The sequence below is a fragment of the Heterodontus francisci genome, chromosome 2 (genome assembly GCF_036365525.1).
Source record: "Heterodontus francisci isolate sHetFra1 chromosome 2, sHetFra1.hap1, whole genome shotgun sequence".
Lineage (NCBI taxonomy): Eukaryota > Metazoa > Chordata > Chondrichthyes > Heterodontiformes > Heterodontidae > Heterodontus > Heterodontus francisci.
Window position 1 is genome coordinate 120,841,754 of NC_090372.1, and position 18,602 is coordinate 120,860,355.

The window sequence follows — 18,602 nt, forward strand, 5'->3', positions numbered from 1 at the left end:
GCAGTGTTTGTCCTACCTTGAAATCTAAGAGTGTTGTTAATTAGCTCCAAGGAGTCTGCTATGGCATTATATTCTCCGACTTTAACTTCTACTTTATCTGAAAAGAAAGAGGGAACATTGCATTTATTATGTTTCCTACATACCACTAAACAATTATTATTGTGAATATTATATTTTCTTTACAACAACAATCCACACTTGGCTGATCTGTTTCTCTTGCTCAATAACCTGGCAGCAGATAAATCCCATTTTATATTTAAAATATTCAATCATACAAGTGAATATTTGGTTCAGACTGACTAAAATGCACATTTAAACTACTAAATTAGGTAACCAGATTTTCAGATACCCGCAAGTTAAAATGTCCTCTGGAATAGAAATCACCTTCTTACATCATTATCTCATTAAAATTCCCATTCATATCTGTCAGCAGAAAATCAAGTTTTTTTCAGATGGGTTATTTCTTGTCCAATTTAGGTATAATAAATAAACATGTTTGAGAATCCCTCCCAAAAAAAGGGACATTGGGTACACATTTTGGAACTTGTTTCTGAATGCATCAAAATAATCATCACAGTGAATAATTTAAGCCAAATAATTTTAATTATTAATATAAATGAGTGATTTTATGATCAGGCACTCCCAGCACAAAGCTTTGTCTAAGGAAACATATCAGGAATTCAATCATGGAGGTCAATGCATCCAATTCACAGCCAGCAGACTTCTCTGACCAGCCTTTAACATTTCATTTTCTATTGGTGTTATACTCAGAAGCTAGTGTCCAAAATGGTAGAGGGTGTGTCACAATCTTGATCAGTGTAGGGCTATCTGTTCCCTGACAGTTTAATGGAGAGGCAACCATTCAGATTCTCTAGAATATAAGAATTTGCATTAAATCCCTAGTCTATTACTGATAGAATACATTAGATCACTACTGATCTATTGGTAATTTGAGCTCTTACACTGCCAGAAGCTAAATAAACAACACTGATTTCCAGTATAAACACACATGGTATCACTGCTGACTCTCATTTCAGTAATGTATTCTTGTCTGATCAAATTATTTTTCACGCATAATCACAGCTTGCACCAAGTTGTAATATTTTTATCATTGTGAATTATGAATTAGTTTACTTGTCCATCTGGAGTTCAACTTGGCACATCCAGCTGCTAAAAGGCACTATACAGTCATTTTACCTCGGTAGTTCCTTAAGTTGTAATAACTTCTATCCCATTTGTTTCCTGGCCATATGAGTACTCTCACAGTACTGAGCCAAGCTGCCAGTCTGCACTGCTGTTCTCTGGGGCTGGTGCCATAAATTGCTAAATAGGACAAGCTTCCTTACCATCATCTCATGCAGCAGCTCTTTCACTTAACCAACCATCAGGAGTGTTAAACACTGTGCTGCTCTATTAATAGGTCACAAACTTCTTTCCTGTTTCAAAATTTAGTTAACCTTTGTTTGGGTTAAGAAATGCTTCGATTAGAAATGCTGTGCATTCTCACGCCCCACCCCCCCCCCCCCCACCCAACCATTCAACCGTTTTGCCTTCAATAGCCGGAAACCTTTCCGTTTCAATGGCTGCCTAAATATGCAGTTTCCTGCAGTGATGGCTGACCTCTCGTTGCTGGAAATTTTTTCCTCATTGGCATCAGTTTTTCTGGGATTCATTCGTGTTTTACTCAGGTAAATGTTTTCTTGACCTCAAGGGCAGTTACTCCCATCTCTGCTCTGACATTCAACACACATCTGGATCTGGCTATGGAAAGGTCCAAAGGTGTTCCTGCCCCACTGAACTTATTTCTTCCTATCCAGACTCTATCTTTTCTCCCCGGTCCAGTCTCTTCCCACCTACATCCGTGACTCTTCTGACGCCCTACGTCATTTTGACAATTTCCAGTTTCCTGGTCCTAACCGCCTCCTCTTCACTACGGATGTCCAATCTCTCTACACCTCCATCCCCCAACAGGACGGTTTGAGGGCTCTCCGCTTCTTCCTTGAACAGAGGCCCAACCAGTCCCCATCCACCACCACCCTCCTTCGCCTGGCTGAACATGTTTTCACATTGAACAACTGCTCCTTCAACTCCACTCACTTCCTCCAAGTAAAAGGTGTTGCTATGGGTACACACGTGGGTCCCAGTTATGCCTGTCTTTTTGTACGATATATTGAACATTCCTTGTTCCAGTCCTACTCAGGCCCCCTCCCCCAACTCTTTTTCCAGTACATTGATATCGGTGTCATTTCCTGCTCCCACCCGGAACTAGAAAACTTTATCAACTTTGCTTCTAATTTCCACCCTTCTCTCACATTCACATAATCCATCTCCGACACTTGCCTTCCCTTCCTCGACTTCTCTGTTTCCATCTCTGGGGATATGCGATTAATATCCATTATAAGCCCACCGACTCCCACAGTTACCTCGACTACACTTCTTCACACCCTGCCTCCTGTAAGGACTCCATTCCATTCTCCCAGTTTCTCCGTCTCCAACGCATCTGCTCTGATGATGCAATCTTCCATGACAGTGCTTCTGATATGTCTTCCTTTTTCCTCAACTGAGGATTCCCCCCAACTGTGGTTGACAGGGCCCTCAACCGTGTCCGGCCCATTTCCCACACCTCTACCCTCACCCCTTCCCCTCCCTCCCAGAACCACGACAGGATTCCCCTTGTCCTCACTTTCCACCCCACCAGTCTCCACAGCCAAAGGATCATCCTCTGCGACCTCCACCACATCCAGCGTGATGCCGCTACCAAACGCATCTTCCCCTCCCTTCCCCTGTCAGCATTCCGAAGGGATCGTTCCCTCCGCGACATCCTCGTCCACTTCTCCATTACCTCCACTGCCTCGTCCCCTTCCCCTGCAATCGCAGGAGGTGTAATACCTGTCCATTTACCTCCTCTCTCCTCACTATCCCAGGCCCCAAACACTCCTTTCAGGTGAATCAGCGATTTACTTGTACTTCTTTCAATTTAGTATACTGTATTCGCTGCTCACAATGTGGTCTCCTCTACACTGGGGAGACCAAACGCAGATTGGGTGACCACTTTGCGGAACATCTCCACTCAGTCTGTGAACATGACCCCGAGCTTCCAGTTGCTGGCAATTTCAACACTCCCCCCTGTTCTCATGCTCACATCTCTGTCCTGGGATTGCTGCAGTGTCCCAATGAACATCAATGCAAGCTCGAGGAACAGCATCTCATTTACCAATTAGGCACACTACAGCCTGCCGGACTGAAAATTGAGTTCAATAATTTCAGAGCATGACGGGTCCCCCTTTTTATGCTTAGATATTTTTTCTTTTTTCATTTTCCTTTTTTATTTGGTTATTTTATTTTAGGTTTTTCAGTTTGTTTAGTTTGTTTCCACTGTGCTTATCCACTGTTTTGTTTTTTTTAATGTGTTTTTTTATGTTTGTGCTTGGAGTGCTCTGTGCTTTACAGTCATTCACACCCTCTCTGTAATAACGCTTTGTCTTTCAACACACCATTAACATACTCTTTGCCTTTGTTCCATGACCTTCTGGTCAGTTATTCTCTGTGACCTTGTCCTATCAACACCTTCACCTTTGTTATCTCTTGCCCCACCCCCACTTTATTTGCTTAAAACCTTTTACATTTCTGATATTTGCCAGTTCTGAAGAAGGGTCTCTGACCTGAAACGTTAACTCTGCTTCTCTATGCACAGATGCTGCCAGAGCTGCTGAGTATTTCCAGCATTTCTCGTTTTTATTACGAAAGGTGAGGGCGTCTGGCAGAACCCAAACTGAGAATCAGTGAGGAGCATAATGGTGAGTAGGTGTCACCTGATGGCAGCATTAATTCGCTTATGAATTGGAAGAAACTGATAGGACAATAATTGTCTAGTTCAGATTTGTACTGCTGTCATGCAGGCCTCCACCTGTCAAGAATGAGGTATATTAATTTGGCCAGATGGACATTAAATTTCAAATTGTTGCTGGGAAGAGGAAAAGGCCTGATACAGGGGACTGCCAGGCCCTGAGCCAAAAAGCAAATTTTGCATATTAACAGACCAAAGTGATTATTGACAATGCAGCTGGCAGCTTATGTCATCAGACTGCGCCAATCTAAGCACATGCGCAGATTGGCTCCTTCTTTCTGCACATGCGCTGCGTTCTGCAGCGCCAGGACTGGTTGGGGCATGCGCATATGACATAATGTGGGCAGAGAGCCAGGGTGGGGGAAGCGGGGAGTGGGCGGGGAAGCGGGAGAGCGTGGCCGAAGACCTTGGTGGTGGCCCCGCCCCGTTTGCTCCCCCTCCCCAGCTCGCTCAACCCCCGCTCCCACTCGCTCACTCCCCTCCCTCCATTCTTGCTCACTCCCCTCCCTCCACGCTCGCTCACTCCCCTCCACCCCCCCCACTCGCTCACTCCCCCTGGCCCGCTCGCTCTCTCCCTCCAGCCATTGTGTGCTTCCACGTATTTAGGTTGCCTTCGTGTGATTATTTGAGCAGCACCATCTTTAGTCCTGGCAGCTGCTTGACGTGCAGACTGTGACGTTTTAGTGGCACAGGCTGCATTTGAGCCTGTGCCACTGCAGCGCCACCTAGTGGTTGTGTTGTTAGCAAATGCAGCCTTAACAGACAGGCTTCTAGACAAAGGAGACACTCTCTGTTTCAATTCAATTCACAAACAGACGTAGTCAGACCAGTTAGTCACATGGCTAACTGGCTGTTGTAGAGTTTGAAGTGAGAGTTTTAAATTGGAGAGACAGTGTTCGAACTGGCAGAAAGCTATTTGCTCCTGGACTGAGGCAGGCCTCCTCTCCTGTCGGCTCCCATCTCTTTTTCATGGAACTCCAACAAATGACAGAAGACACATGAACCCCAAGAGAGAAAAGTCTCCTACAGTGAACAAGGTTAAAGAAGAATATTGGGCCCCAATGAAAAGAAAGATCTATCTACAAAAAGACCCTACAGGCGTCCTTGAAGAACCATAACAAAAACTCTTCAGATATTGCCTCAAACCTTTCCACTTTAATTTTGCTTCTGCTCTTTTCTGTCTCTATTTGCATGTGCGTATCATGTATACATGCTAGCGAGGGGCGCAGCCTGTATTTGTAGGCGTGAACCGAATTAGAGTTTCTAAGTTTAAATTGAAAATGTCACCTTTCTTCTTTAAACCTGAGAATGCCTGTTTGTGCTCGTTTCTTTACCTTATAATTGGAAAGCGGTGAACAAGAATTCACCAAGGGGGAGCTAAAAACAATGTGTTTAAAAAATAAAACCCTGTTACAGTAAGACCAGGTGAAGGCTAAAAGGAAACCCTAGACTTCTTTCTCACCTGGTCGTAACAACTGCTAACTGCCTGTGTGGAGTTTGCAAGTTCTCCCTGTGTCTGCGTGGGTTTCCTCTGGGTGCTCCGGTTTTCTCCCACATGCCAAAGACTTGCAGGTTGATAGGTAAATTGGCCATATAAATTGCCCCTAGTATAGGTAGGTGGTAGGGAAATATAGGGACAGGTGGGGATGTGGTAGGGATATGGAATTAGTGTAGGATTAGTATAAATGGGTGGTTGATGGTCGGCACAGACTCGGTGGGCCAAAGGGCCTGTTTCAGTGCTGTATCTCTTAAAAAAAAACACCTTTTCAGCAACTTTTGCTCAGAACACATATTAAAAACTGCTTGTGCCCAAATCTTTTCCATGGAAAAATGGTTAAAGAATCCAAAACCATGATACAACCATGATGTTTAAATGAAGACTTAGTAAATAAAACATTGATCAATAACTGTTTTATAACTCAGAATAATAGAAAATGGCAGTCCAAATTGAGCTTGTTTTCTGATCTGAATCTTATTACTGTTATTGGATCGGCTAGGGTTATTTACCTTAGAACAGTGGAGGTTGAGGGGTGACTTAATGGAGGTGTAAATTATGAGGGGCCGAGAAAGAGTAGACAGGAGGGACCTGTTTCCTTTAGTGGAGAGGTCAATTACCAGCAGCACAGATTTAAGGTAGTAGAAGGATTAGAGGGGACATGATGAAAAACCTTTTCACCCAGGAGGTGGTGAGTGTCTGGAATTCACTGCCAGGAATGGTGGTGGAGGCAGAAGCCCTCAATTCTTTGAAAAGGTACGTGGACATGCACCCGAAGTGCTATAACAGGCAAGGCTATGGACCATAATAATATATAAAAGCAAAATATTGCAATGCTGGAAATCTGAAATAAATACAAGAAATGCTGGAAATACTCAGCAGGTCTGGCAGCATCTGTGGAGGGAGAAGCAGAGTTAACGTTTCAGGTCAGTGACCCTTCATGAGAACAGGAAAATGTTAGAAATGTAATAGGTTTTAAGTAAATAAAGCGGGATGGGGCAAGAGATAACAAAAGGCAAGGTGTTGATAGGACAGAGGGTCACAGAGAATAACTGATCAGGGGTCATGGAGCAAAGGCAAACGGTATGTTAATGGTGTGCTGAAAGACAAAGCGTTAGTGCAGAGAGGGTGTTAATTGACAAAAAATGAACAGCCCTGATCCAGAGCACAAACATGAAAAAACAGTGGACAGGCACATGGTAAAAAAAGTGAATGATGAAACAAACAAAACTAAAATAAATAAATAAAAAATTGAAAAGAAAAAGAAAAAGGAAAAAATAACTCAAAATAAAAACAGGGGGCCTGTCACGCTCTTAAATTATTGAACTTAATGTTCAGTCCGGCAAGCTGCAGCGTGCCTAGTCGGTAAATGAAGATGCTGTTCGTCGAGCTTACGTTGATATTCACTGGAACACTGCAGGAATCCCAGGACAGATATGTCGGCATGAGAGTGGGGGATGGGGGGTTGGTTTGTTGAAATGGCAAGCAACCGGAAACTTGGGGTCATGCTTTCAGACTGAGCAGAGGTGTTCTGCAAAGCAGTTACCCAATTTGTGTTTGGTCTTCCCAATGTAGAGGAGACCACATTGTGAGCACCGAATACAGTATACTAAATTGAAAGAAGCGCATCACACTGCTGAACTACAAGAAAGCCCCCAGCGAGTTAACATCCGGAGCACTTAAAGCTGCCAGAAGCTCGGCACAAAGAACAGCCAGGCGCTGCGCAAATGACTACTGGCAACACCTATGCAGTCATATTCAGCTGGCCTCTGACACAGGAAATATCAGAGGAATGTATGACGGCATTAAGAGAGCTTTTAAGCCAACCATCAAGCAGATTGCCCCTCTCAAGTCTAAATCAGGGGACACAATCACTGACCAATGGAAGCAAATGGACCACTGGGTGGAACACTACCTAGAACTGTACTCCAGGGAGAATGTTGTCACTGAGACTGCCCTCAATGCAGCCCTGTCTCTGCCAGTTATGGATGAGCTGGACGTACAGCCAACAAAATCGGAACTCAGTGATGCCATTGATTCTCTAGCCAGCGGAAAAGCCCCTGGGAAGGACGGCATTACCTCTGAAATCATCAAGAGTGCCAAGCCTGCTATACTCTCAGCACTACATGAACTGCTTTGCCTGTGCTGGGATGAGGGTGCAGTACCACAGGACATGCGCGATGCCAATATCATCACCCTCTATAAGAACAAGGGTGTCCGCAGTGATTGCAACAACTACCGTGGAATCTCCCTGCTCAGCATAGTGGGGAAAGTCTTCGCTCGTGTCGCTATAAACAGGCTCCAGAAGCTGGCTGAGCGTGTCTATCCTGAGGCACAGTGTGACGTTCGAGCAGAGAGATCCACCATTGACATGCTGTTCTCCCTTCGCCAACTACAGGAGAAATGCCGTGAACAACAGATGCCCCTCTACGTTGCTTTCATAGATCTCACCAAAGCCTTTGACCTCGTCAGCAGACGTGGTCTCTTCAGACTACGAGAAAAGATTGGATGCCCACCAAATCTACTAAGTATCATCACCTCATTCCATGACAATATGAAAGGCACAATTCAGCATAGCGGCGCCTCATCAGACCCCTTTCCTATCCTGAGTGGCAAGAAACAGGACTGTGTTCTCGCACCTACAATGTTTGGGATCTTCTTCTCCCTTCTGCTCTCACATGCGTTCAAGTCCTCAGAAGAAGGAATTTTCCTCCACACAAGATCAGGTGGCAGGTTGTTCAACCTTGCCCATCTAAAAGCGAAGACCAAAGTACAGAAAGTCCTCATCAGGGAACTCCTCTTTGCTGATGATGCTGCATTAACATCTCACACTGAAGAGTGTCTGCAGAGTCTCATGGACAGGTTTGCGGCTGCCTGCAATGAATTTGGCCTAACCATTAGCCTCAAGAAAATGAACATCATGGGACAGGACATCAGAAATGCCCCATCCATCAATATCGGCGACCACACTCTGGAAGTGGTTCAAGAGTTCACCTACCTAGGCTCAATTATCACCAGTAACCTGTCTCTCGATGCAGAATTAAACAAGCGGATGGGAAAGGCTTCCTCTGCTATGTCCAGACTGGCCAAGAGAGTGTGGGAAAATGGTGCACTGACACAGAACACAAAAGTCCGAGCGTATCAAGCCTGTGTCCTCAGTACCTTGCTCTACGGCAGTGAGGTCTGGACAACGTACGTCAGCCAAGAGCGACGTCTCAATTCATTCCATCTGCGCTGCCTCTGGAGAATCCTTGGCATCAGGTGGCAGGACCGTATCTCCAACACAGAAGTCCTCGAGGCGGCCAACATCCCCAGCATATACACCCTACTGAGTCAGTGGTGCTTGAGATGGCTTGGCCATGTGAGCCACATGGAAGATGGCAGGATCCCCAAGGACACATTGTACAGCGAGCTCGTCACTGGTACCAGACCCACCGGCTGTCCATGTCTCCGCTTTAAAGACGTCTGCAAATGCGACATGAAGCCCTGTGACATTGATCACAAGTCGTGGGAATCAGTTGCCAGCGATCGCCAGAGCTGGCGGGCAACCATAAAGGCGGGGCTAAAGCGTGGCATGTCAAAGAGACTTAGCAGTTGGCAGGAAAAAAGACAGAAGCGCAAGCAGAGAGCCAACTGTGTAACAGCCCCGACAACCAATTTTATCTGCAGCACCTGTGGAAAAGTCTGTCACTCTAGTATTGGCCTTTATAGCCACTCCAGGCGCTGCTTCACAAACCACTGACCACCTCCAGACACTTACCCATTGTGTCTCGAGACAAGGAGGTCAAAGAAGAACAAGTAAATCGCTGCCCCACCTGGAAGATGTGTTTATGGCCTTGGCTATGGACCAGGTGCTGGAAAGTGGGATTAGATGGGCGGCTAGTTTTTTCGGCCGGCATGGACACGATCCGCTGAATGGCTTCCTTCTATGCCGTAATTTTTGTCTGGCTCTATAAATCACTGGTACTGTGCCAGCGGTTATGATAACTAGCTCTTCTGATCCTATTAATATCTGCACAATTTATATATTCTTCGTGGGTTGTTCTGGCAATCAATGTTGTACAAGTCTTTCAGAATGAAGACATCAGCCCTGGGAAAATTCGACATGTTGAGATTCTCCTTTAAGTAAATCAAGCAACTAGTGCCCAAAAGGTCAATTCTCATTTTCTGTTAGAAAATTGATCTTGAGAATTTAAAGCAGTATTTCTGCCACATTGAGGAGTTTTCTGGGTAGGCAAGAGGAGCAATAGGTAAGAACTTTGTCAAAAAAACAGGTGAGTTTGGGTTGGGTGTAAAGTTAAGGGGCCAGATTTTCAAATGCCAGCAGGCTCAGGATTTGGCCTGGACGCGATTTGAAAATCACATTCCTGGAGGTCGTGTCTGGAACCCAATGCCTCCTGGACAGTCCGCAATTTTTAATGTGAGGGTGGAGCGAGGGAACGGAAAGCCGCTCGCCTCCAATTAAGGGCCTATTAAGCTCATGGAGAAGCTCATTAAGGGGCCAGGGTGTTGGGGGGTTGGGTCCACACTGTAATTTTCAAATAGGATTCCAGTGAGCCCGACCAGTCTGTTGTGTGATTATGGCACAGCTGTTGGGCTCACAGTGGGCAGAGGGCAAACTTTATTGTTGGAAGATGAAATGTTTTGGGCCATGGGGATCTTGCTCCAGGCCAAGCGTAGTACTGTTTTTTATTTTGGATGAGCTGTCTCACCTCTTTATGTCACAGGCCCTCTGAGGAGCTGCTGGCTTCTCTTTGGCAAGGCAGTGGCAGGCCCCATCTTGGCTGCCACTTGTCGTTGCTGTTTGCACTCCGCAGGCAGCTCCCACCGTTGGGAAAATTCTGTTTCCAGGTCCAAACCCACCTTGAACCCACCCAGTTCTGGCTTTAACTGTGACTAGAAGTTGGACCAACCTGATCCAAGGAAGTGGGTTGCAACTTTAAATATGATAATAAGGCTGTGAACGACTGAAATTTAATTGCTGTTGTCTGGGTTTCCTGAGTGTTGAGAAATCCAGTGGCTTCCTCAAGGCGAGGACTTCGTGGATTCAAGAGTTATGTACCTTCACACCCACCCCCTGGATCCAGGCGCCCCACCGCCCCCCTTCCGAAAACCTTCCCAATGAGGAGTCCTCCCTTCCTCCCTTGGTCCCTCAACCAGGCCCCCATCTCTGCCCCCCACCAAGGCCCCCTACACACCCTCCCTGCCCAAGGATCGGCAACCTCCACCTCCGATCGAACCCCCCCTCCCCCTTACCCCCCAACCTTCTCTGGTCCACCCACACCTCTTACTGATCCTTGCAGCTCAGTCAGTAACAATTCTGCCCAATAAGTGGAAACAGGCTACTCCAAAGACTTCAAAGTCTATAATGTTGGCCTCCAGGTTGAGCTTCTACTGATGTGTTAATCTGTCAAAGAATTTGTTCCCATAAATGTGATCAAATACTGTATCTATAACATCAAGAATTCCCAATGCCTGGATTTATCTCTGGATAAGTGCAATGGGTTACTACTGATTACAAATGTATTTCTGTCAGCTTTTGCAAATGTAGCAATAAGTAGCATAAGTGAATAAATCTGACTAATAAACTTGTGGTGGCACAGCTGCAATCTGTATGCAAGGATCTCTAGAGTGTGCAGAAAAATCCACTTCAGCTGTATGTGGCATAGTGGTAATGTCACTGGACTCGTAATCCAGAGGCCCAGGCTTATGCCCTGGGGACATGGATTCAAATCCCACCACAGCAGCTGGTGGAATTTAATTAATAAATTCAATTAATTAATAAAAATCTGGAATTGAAAGCGAGTCTCAGTCATGGTGCCAAGAAACTATCATCCATTGTCGTAAAAATCCATCTGGTTCACTAATGTCCTTTAGGGAAGGAAACCTGCGTCCTTACCTGGTCTGGCCTACAAGTGACTCCAGACCCACAGCAATGTGGTTGACTCTTAACTTCCCTCTGAAATGGTCTAGCAAGCCACTCAGTTCAAGATCAATTAGGGATGGGCAACAAATGCTGGCCTTGCTATGAAAGAAAACAAAAGTGTTTGTGTTTGTATGGACTGAATTTAGTGAGCCTGGTGGCAGACCCGGAAATGGGAGCCATTCCCGTTTGTCACATGGGTGGCCACCCTACTGTGATCACATGGGAGGGGGTGGCCACTTTATATAATGGAGTCAAGGGGCTTCCCCAATCAAGGGGCAGGAAGCGAGACGCCGACTACAGCTTCAGATGACTCCGGAGGAGGTGCTGGCACCATATTTAAAGCCGTGCCAGCCCTATTTGTATTGCTTCCTTGCATTCATCTGCTGCCAGCTACTCCCAACTGATATCCATTTTGTAATGACTCTGAACCCCCAACCCCCCGAGGCGGACCCCACAGGATGGCCCCACAGTTTAGTGATGCCTCCCTCCATATTCTCCTCCAGGCTGCAAGGGAAAGGCGGGAGTTCCTCTTTCTCAGCGATGGCAAGAAGAGGTCTTCCCACCTGACCAAGAAATCCTGTACGTGATTGTCTTTTTAGTGATTGCAAGTGGCTATGCAGGATGAAGCAGGCCATGGGAGGGATGGCACTTCAACGGCAATGGCAGAGGGGGTTGGGCATCACCTCATCCTGACAGATGCATGCCTGTCTCTCGGCCACAGGCCACTTTCTTTCACAGCTCGCCCACCCCCTCTTAACTCTCCACAGAGCATGTGGCAGCATGAGCTATATGTGGAAGCCCAGTAGGGGACGAGGGGCTGACACTCGCAGAACCGTTATTTTGATCTCTCTGTTAAGTATGACTATCTCCAACTTTCCACTTATAGAACAAGAAGGCCTATAACAGGATGGATACAGGGAAAACAGGTGGTGGCATTCCGGATCTTTGGCCTCTCACCACAGCCGTGGAAGAAGTGTTAGAATTGGAAGGGACACAGGGCGGCTGCACCATATCAGATGGAGAGACCGGAGTCTCCGGGCAAGAGAGTGAGGACTGGATTCCAATGACATACAGATCATTTCTGGAGGCCCACATCACATATGGTTGGCATGACAAGATCTGCAAAGCCGAACCCACACATGTTTGTGTTCTCTCATGCAGGTCGGCAACCGCAGGAGAATCCAGCAAAACGAGGACAGCCGTCAACCTCTGAGGAGGATCAGTAGTCAGAGGATATACTGTCCCATGACTCTCCTGCACTTTCCACCAGTGCAGATACTTTCACCTTGGTGGCTTTCGAATCAGGGTCACAAGCTGGTGAGAGCACCACGCACACACCCGAGCAGCTGGCTGGGGCTGAGACATCCGAGGCCTCTGACAGTCGGAGGACTGTGGGTGGTCAGGCCCATGCTGAGTTCCAGGATGATGATGAGCCTCTGGTGTTGACAGCACAGGGCATGCTGGAGTTGCAGAGAGAGGTAAGGCAACATCTGGTGGAGCTGCTAGAGGCAATGCGCAGCCATGAGCGGACGATGGAGGAGCCCATCCATTCCATGACTACTGCCTCGGCTCAGGCATAAATGCATGGCTTCCTCCATTGAGAGGTTGGCAACCCTTATGAAGAGCTAAATACTACAGATGCGCACAGAGCTGCACACCATCGCCTTGTGCATGAGCATGATACAACAGTGACCCTTGAAAGGGAGGAGCACAGGCTAACCTCCACAGCTGGGGTCTCCCCTCAGGGAGCTCTGAGTGTTGACAGCGGTTCCTCAGCCCCTCTGCCAGTGAGTCCAGCTCCTGCAGCAGCGACGTCTGAGGAGAGTCCTGCACCAGTGCAGGAAACTTTCAGGCAGCCGGGGCCTTCCAGGCCTCAGGCAGCCACAGGACAGCCACCAAAGTCATTATGGGCCAAGGGGCAGCCTAATGAGTAGCCTGCCTTCACCTCAGCTGCTAGCACAGGGTTCACACCTCATAGAAGCACTCACAAAAGTATAAAGAAAAGCACCTAGATACACTTTGGGTCTTCATGGGTGTCTGATTTCTGATGCTTCATATAAAGTTCTTCTGTTCACGCCTGTTCTCCCTTAGTGGAATTCCAATGGAAGCACAGCCCTCATTTAAATATGGTCTCCCATGGGCAATAGCGCATGTTTCAGCTGGGTACAGGGCATGGACCACAAATGGAAAGGAGGCGACAGTTTACACTTATTGAGGTCAGTCTTTATTGGTTTCTCTGTGGGTGGACATTAGGGTGGCTGGAAGAGGGTAATTATGAGACTGTTTCTTGCTTCCTTGGCATGTCACTCAATCTGCCTGGCCTCCAGTGCAAGGGGGCTGCTTACTCCCCTCCCTCCTCCCTGTCCTCCTCATGAGCGGAGGAGTGTCACTCTGGCATCTCATTGTCATGCAAGGCCTCCTCCCTCTGCAGGGCTAGATTGCGCAGGTCACAGCAGATCACTATGATATGCAAGACCCTCACTGGGGCATACTGCAGGGCTCCACTGGATCGATCGAGGCAACAGGATTTCATTTTTAGCAACCCAATGGCCTGCTCGATGGTCGCTTGGGTGTAGCTGTGGCAATTGTTGTACCTCTCATCTGCTGCATTGCAAGGGTTCCTCACAGGCCAAAGCAGTCATGTCTTCGATGGGTAGCATTTGTCCCTGAGAAACCATCCCCGAAGGTGAGTGGGGGGGGCTTGAAAATCTGTGGCACCTGGGACTGCCAAAGTACGTAGGCATTGTGATTGCTTCCCGAGAAGTGGAGACACAGCTGCAGGAAGTGATTTTGGTGGTCACAGACCAGTTGAACATTAATGAATGAAAGCCCTTCCTGGTGATGAATGCAACTGGCTGCTCTGTGGGGGCCTTGATGGCCAGGTGCATGCAGTCTATCGCACCTTGCACCGGGGGGAATACAGCAATTGCCCTGTATCTGAGAGCTCTTTCAACCTGTCAGGGTTGCTCTGGTAGCGCACATGGTCACTGGCCCTCTTGCACAGGACATTGGTCTGCTGTGCCACATTCACGAGAAGTGCAGTGTTGAAAATGCAGAAGCCAAACTGAAGAATTATAAAAATTGACTTTTTCCTTAAGAAAGTAGACAATGTGCTGCAAAATGGCCCCAAAGGTCAGGCAAAATGGACCTGAAGATTCAAACTGTCTTACTGTCTGTTAAGGACAAAAGGATACATTCCAAGCTAAGAGGTGTCAATTACACCCATCCTGAACCCATCAAGAGACATTCCTGAATTGACTAGGCGCTTCTGAAACAAAGAAGGTGTGAAGTAGCCACATTCTGGTTCGTTGTTGGTCACCACAGGGACGAGCCCTGTGTCTCCTAACAGAGGCAACATGTGAAAGGCAAAATGGGAGGTAGAGAGAAAGCAGGGAATTATAGTCCAGTCAGCCTGACGTCGGTAGTGGGGAAAATTCTAGAGTCCATTATCAAAGATTTTATAGCAGAGCACTTGGAGAACAGTGGTAGAATCGGACAGAGTCAGCATGGATTTACGAAAGGGAAATAATGCTTGACAAATCTACTAGAATTCTTCGAGGATGTAACTAGTAGAGTTGATGAGGAGGAGCCAGTGGATGTGGTTTATTTGGACTTTCAGAAGGCTTTCGACAATGTCCCACATAAGAGCTTAGCATGTAAAATTAAAGCGCATGGGATTGGGGGCAGTGTATTGCAATGGATAGAAAATTGGTTGGCAAACAGGAAACAAAGAGTAGGCAAAAATGGGTCTTTTTCCGAATGGCAGACAGTGCCTAGTGGGGTACCGCAGGGATAGGTGCCAGGACCTCAGCTATTCACAATATATATTAATGATTTAGATGAGGGAACTAAATGTAATATCTCCAAATCTGCAGATGACACAAAACTGGGTGGGAGGGTGAGTTGTGAGGAGGATGCAGAGAGGCTTCAGGGTGATTTAGACAAGTTGAGTGAGTGGGCAAATGCATGGCAGACGCAGTATAATGTGGATAAAAGTGAGGTTATCCACTTTGTTAGCAAAAACAGGAAGGCAGATTATTATCTGAACGGCTATAAACTGAGAGAGGCGAATATGCAACGAGACCTGGGTGTTCTCGTACACCAGTCGCTGAGGGTAAGCATGCAGGTGCAACAGGCGGTAAAAAAGGCAAATGGTATGTTGGCCTTCATAGCGAGAGGATTCGAGTACAGTATGGACGGGACAGTGGTGCAGTGGTTAGCACCGCAGCCTCACAGCTCCAGCGACCCGGGTTCAATTCTGGGTACTGCCTGTGTGGAGTTTGCAAGTTCTCCTTGTGTCTGCGTGGGTTTCCTCCGGGTGCTCCAGTTTCCTCCCACAGCCAAAAGACTTGCAGGTTGATAGGTAAATTGGCCATTATAAATTGCCCCTAGTATAGGTAGGTGGTAGGGGAATATAGGAATAGTGGATGTGGTAGGAATATGGGATTAGTGTAGGATTAGTATAAGTGGGTGGTTAATGGTCAGTACAGACTCGGTGAGCTGAAGGGCCTGTTTCAGTGCTGTATCTCTAAATCTAAAAAAAAATCTAAAATCTACAGGAGCAGGGATGTCTTGCTGCAATTATACAGGACCTTGGTGAGGCCACACCTGGAATATTGTGTGCAGTTTTGGTCTCCTTATCTGAGGAAGGATGATCTTGCTATAGAGAGAGTGCAGCGAAGGTTTGCCAGACTCATTCCTGGGATGGCGGGACTGACGTATGAGGAGAGATTAAGTCAGTTAGGATTATATTCGCTGGAGTTCAGAAGAGTGAGTGGGGATCTCATAGAAGCCTATAAAATTCTAACAGGACTTGACAGGGTAGATGCAGGAAAGATGTTCCTCATGGTGATGGAGTCTAGAACCAGGGGTCATAGTCTAAGGATACAGGGTAAACTTTTCAGGACTGAGATGAGGAGAAATTTCTTCACCAAGAGAGTGGTGAGCCGGTGTAATTCGCTACCACGGAAAGCAGCTAAGGCCAAAACATTGAATGTCTTCAAGAAGGAGTTAGATATAGCTCTTGGGGTGAAAGGGATCAAAGGATATGGGGGGAAAGCGGGAACAGGTTACTGAGTTGAATGATCAGTCAGGATCATAATGAATGGCCGAGCAGTCTCGAAGGGCCGAATGGCCTACTCCAGCTCCTATTTTCTATGTTTCTATGCTTGTCCTCCCGACGGTCTCCCCTTGTTTCATGCCATGCTCTGCATGGCGAGCCTCTGAAATCTGTGAGAGCAGTGTGCCATTTAGTGTTATACAGCACAGTAACAGGCCCTTTGGCCCACCGTGTCCATGCTGGCCATCAAGCACCTATCTTATTCTAATCCCATTTTCCAGCACTTGGCCCCGAGCCTTGCATGCTATGGCGTTTCAAGTGCTCCTCTAAATACTTGTTAAATGTTGTGAGGGTTCGTGCTTCTACCACCTCTTCAGGCAATGTGTTCCAGATTCCAACCACCCTCTGGGTGAAAAACATTTTCCTCAACTCCCCTCTAAACCTCCTGCCCCTTACCTTAAGTCTATGCCCCCTGGTTATTGACACCTCCGCTAAGGGATAAAGTTTCTTCCTATCTACCCTATCTATGCACCTCATAATTTTTGTATACCTCTTTCAGGTCTCCCCTCAGCCTTCTCTGCTCGAAGGAAAACAACCCTAGCCTATCCAGTCTCTCTTCATAGCTGAAATGCTCCAGCCCACACAACATCCTGGCAAATCTACTCTGCACCCTCTCCAGTGCAATCACATCCTTTCTATAGTGTGGTGACCAGAACTATAGACAGTACTCCAGCTGTGGCCCAACTAGCATTTTATACAGCTCCATCATAACTTCCCAGCTTTTATATTCTATGCCTCGATTAATAAAGGCAACTATCCCATATGCCTTCCTAAACACCTTATCTACATGTGCTGCTGCCTTCAGTGATCTATGGACAAATACACCAAGGTCCCTCTGACCCTCTGTACTTCCTAGGACCTACCATCCATTGTATATTTCTTTGCCTTGTTAGTCCTCCCAAAATGCATCACCTCACACTTCTCAGGATTAAATTCCATTTGTCACTGCTCTGCCCATCTTACCAGCCCATCCATACCATCCTGTAATCTAAGGCTTTCCTCCACACTATTTACGACACCATGAATTTTTCTGTCATCTGCGAACTTACTGATCATACCTCCTATATACACTACAAACAGCAAGGGTCCCAGCACCGATCCCTGCGGTACAACACTGGTCACAGGCTTTCAATTGCAAGAACAACCCTCGACCATCACCCTCTGTCTCCTGCCACTAAATCAATTTTGGATCCACTTTGCCAAATTGCCCTGGATCCCATGGGTTCTTACCTTTTAACCAATCTCCCATGCCTGTTCAAGTGGAGATTAATCCAGTCCCTCAGAATTTTTTCCAATAGTTTCCCTACCACCGATGTTAGACTCACTGGCCTGTAGTTATCTGGTTTATCCCTGTTACCCTTCTTGAATAATGGTACCACATTCGCTGTCCTCCAGTCCTCTGGCACCTCTCCTGTGGCCAGAGAAGATTTGAAAATTTGTGTCAGAGCCCAAGCTAGCTCCTCCCTTGCCTCACTGAACAGCCTGGGATACATCTCATCTGGGCCTGGGATTTATCCATTTTCAAGCCCGCTACCACCGCCAATACCTCCTCCCTTTCAATGCTAATTTGTTCGAGTATATCACAAGCCCCCTCCCTGATCTCTAAACCTACATCATCCTTCTCCATAGTGAACACAGATGAAAAGTAATCATTTAAAACCTCATCTACATACTCTGGCTCCACACACAGATTACCACTTTGGTCCCTAATGGGCCCTACTCTTTCCTTGGTTATCCTCTTGCCCTTAATATACTTATAAAATGCCTTGGGATTTTCCTTCATCATGCCTGCCAGTGTTTTTTCATGCCCCCTCTTCGCTCCCCTAACTACTTTTTTAAGTACCACCCTACACTTTCTATACTCCTCTAGGCCTCTGCTGTTTTCAGCCCCCTGAATCTGCCATAATACTCCTTTTTATTCCTTATCCAATCCTCGATATCCCTTGACATCCAGGGTTCCCTGGATGTGTTGGTCCTACCCTTCATCTTTACGGGAACATGCTGGCCCTGAATTCTCACGACTTCCTTTTTGAATGACTCCCACTGGTCTGCTGTAGACTTTCCGACAAGTAGCAGTTCCCAGTCCACTTTGGCCAGATCCTGTTTTATCATATCGAAATCAGCCTTCCCTCAATTCAGTACCTTTATTTCCGGTCCATCTTTGTCCTTTTCCATAACTACCTTAAATCTTACAGAGTTATGGTCACTATCCCCG

At 46.8% G+C, this 18,602-nt stretch overlaps 1 protein-coding gene across 1 annotated transcript in view; it reads right to left on the bottom strand.

The window, feature by feature from the left end:
* The window catches only part of gabbr2 (gamma-aminobutyric acid (GABA) B receptor, 2), a 1,342,876-nt gene that overhangs the window by 252,569 nt on the left and 1,071,705 nt on the right, over positions 1-18,602 (bottom strand). The window contains exon 9 of the mRNA XM_068053043.1: positions 17-97. Within this exon, the coding sequence (XP_067909144.1) occupies positions 17-97 (81 nt within the window). The remainder of the gene's footprint in view (positions 1-16; positions 98-18,602) is intronic.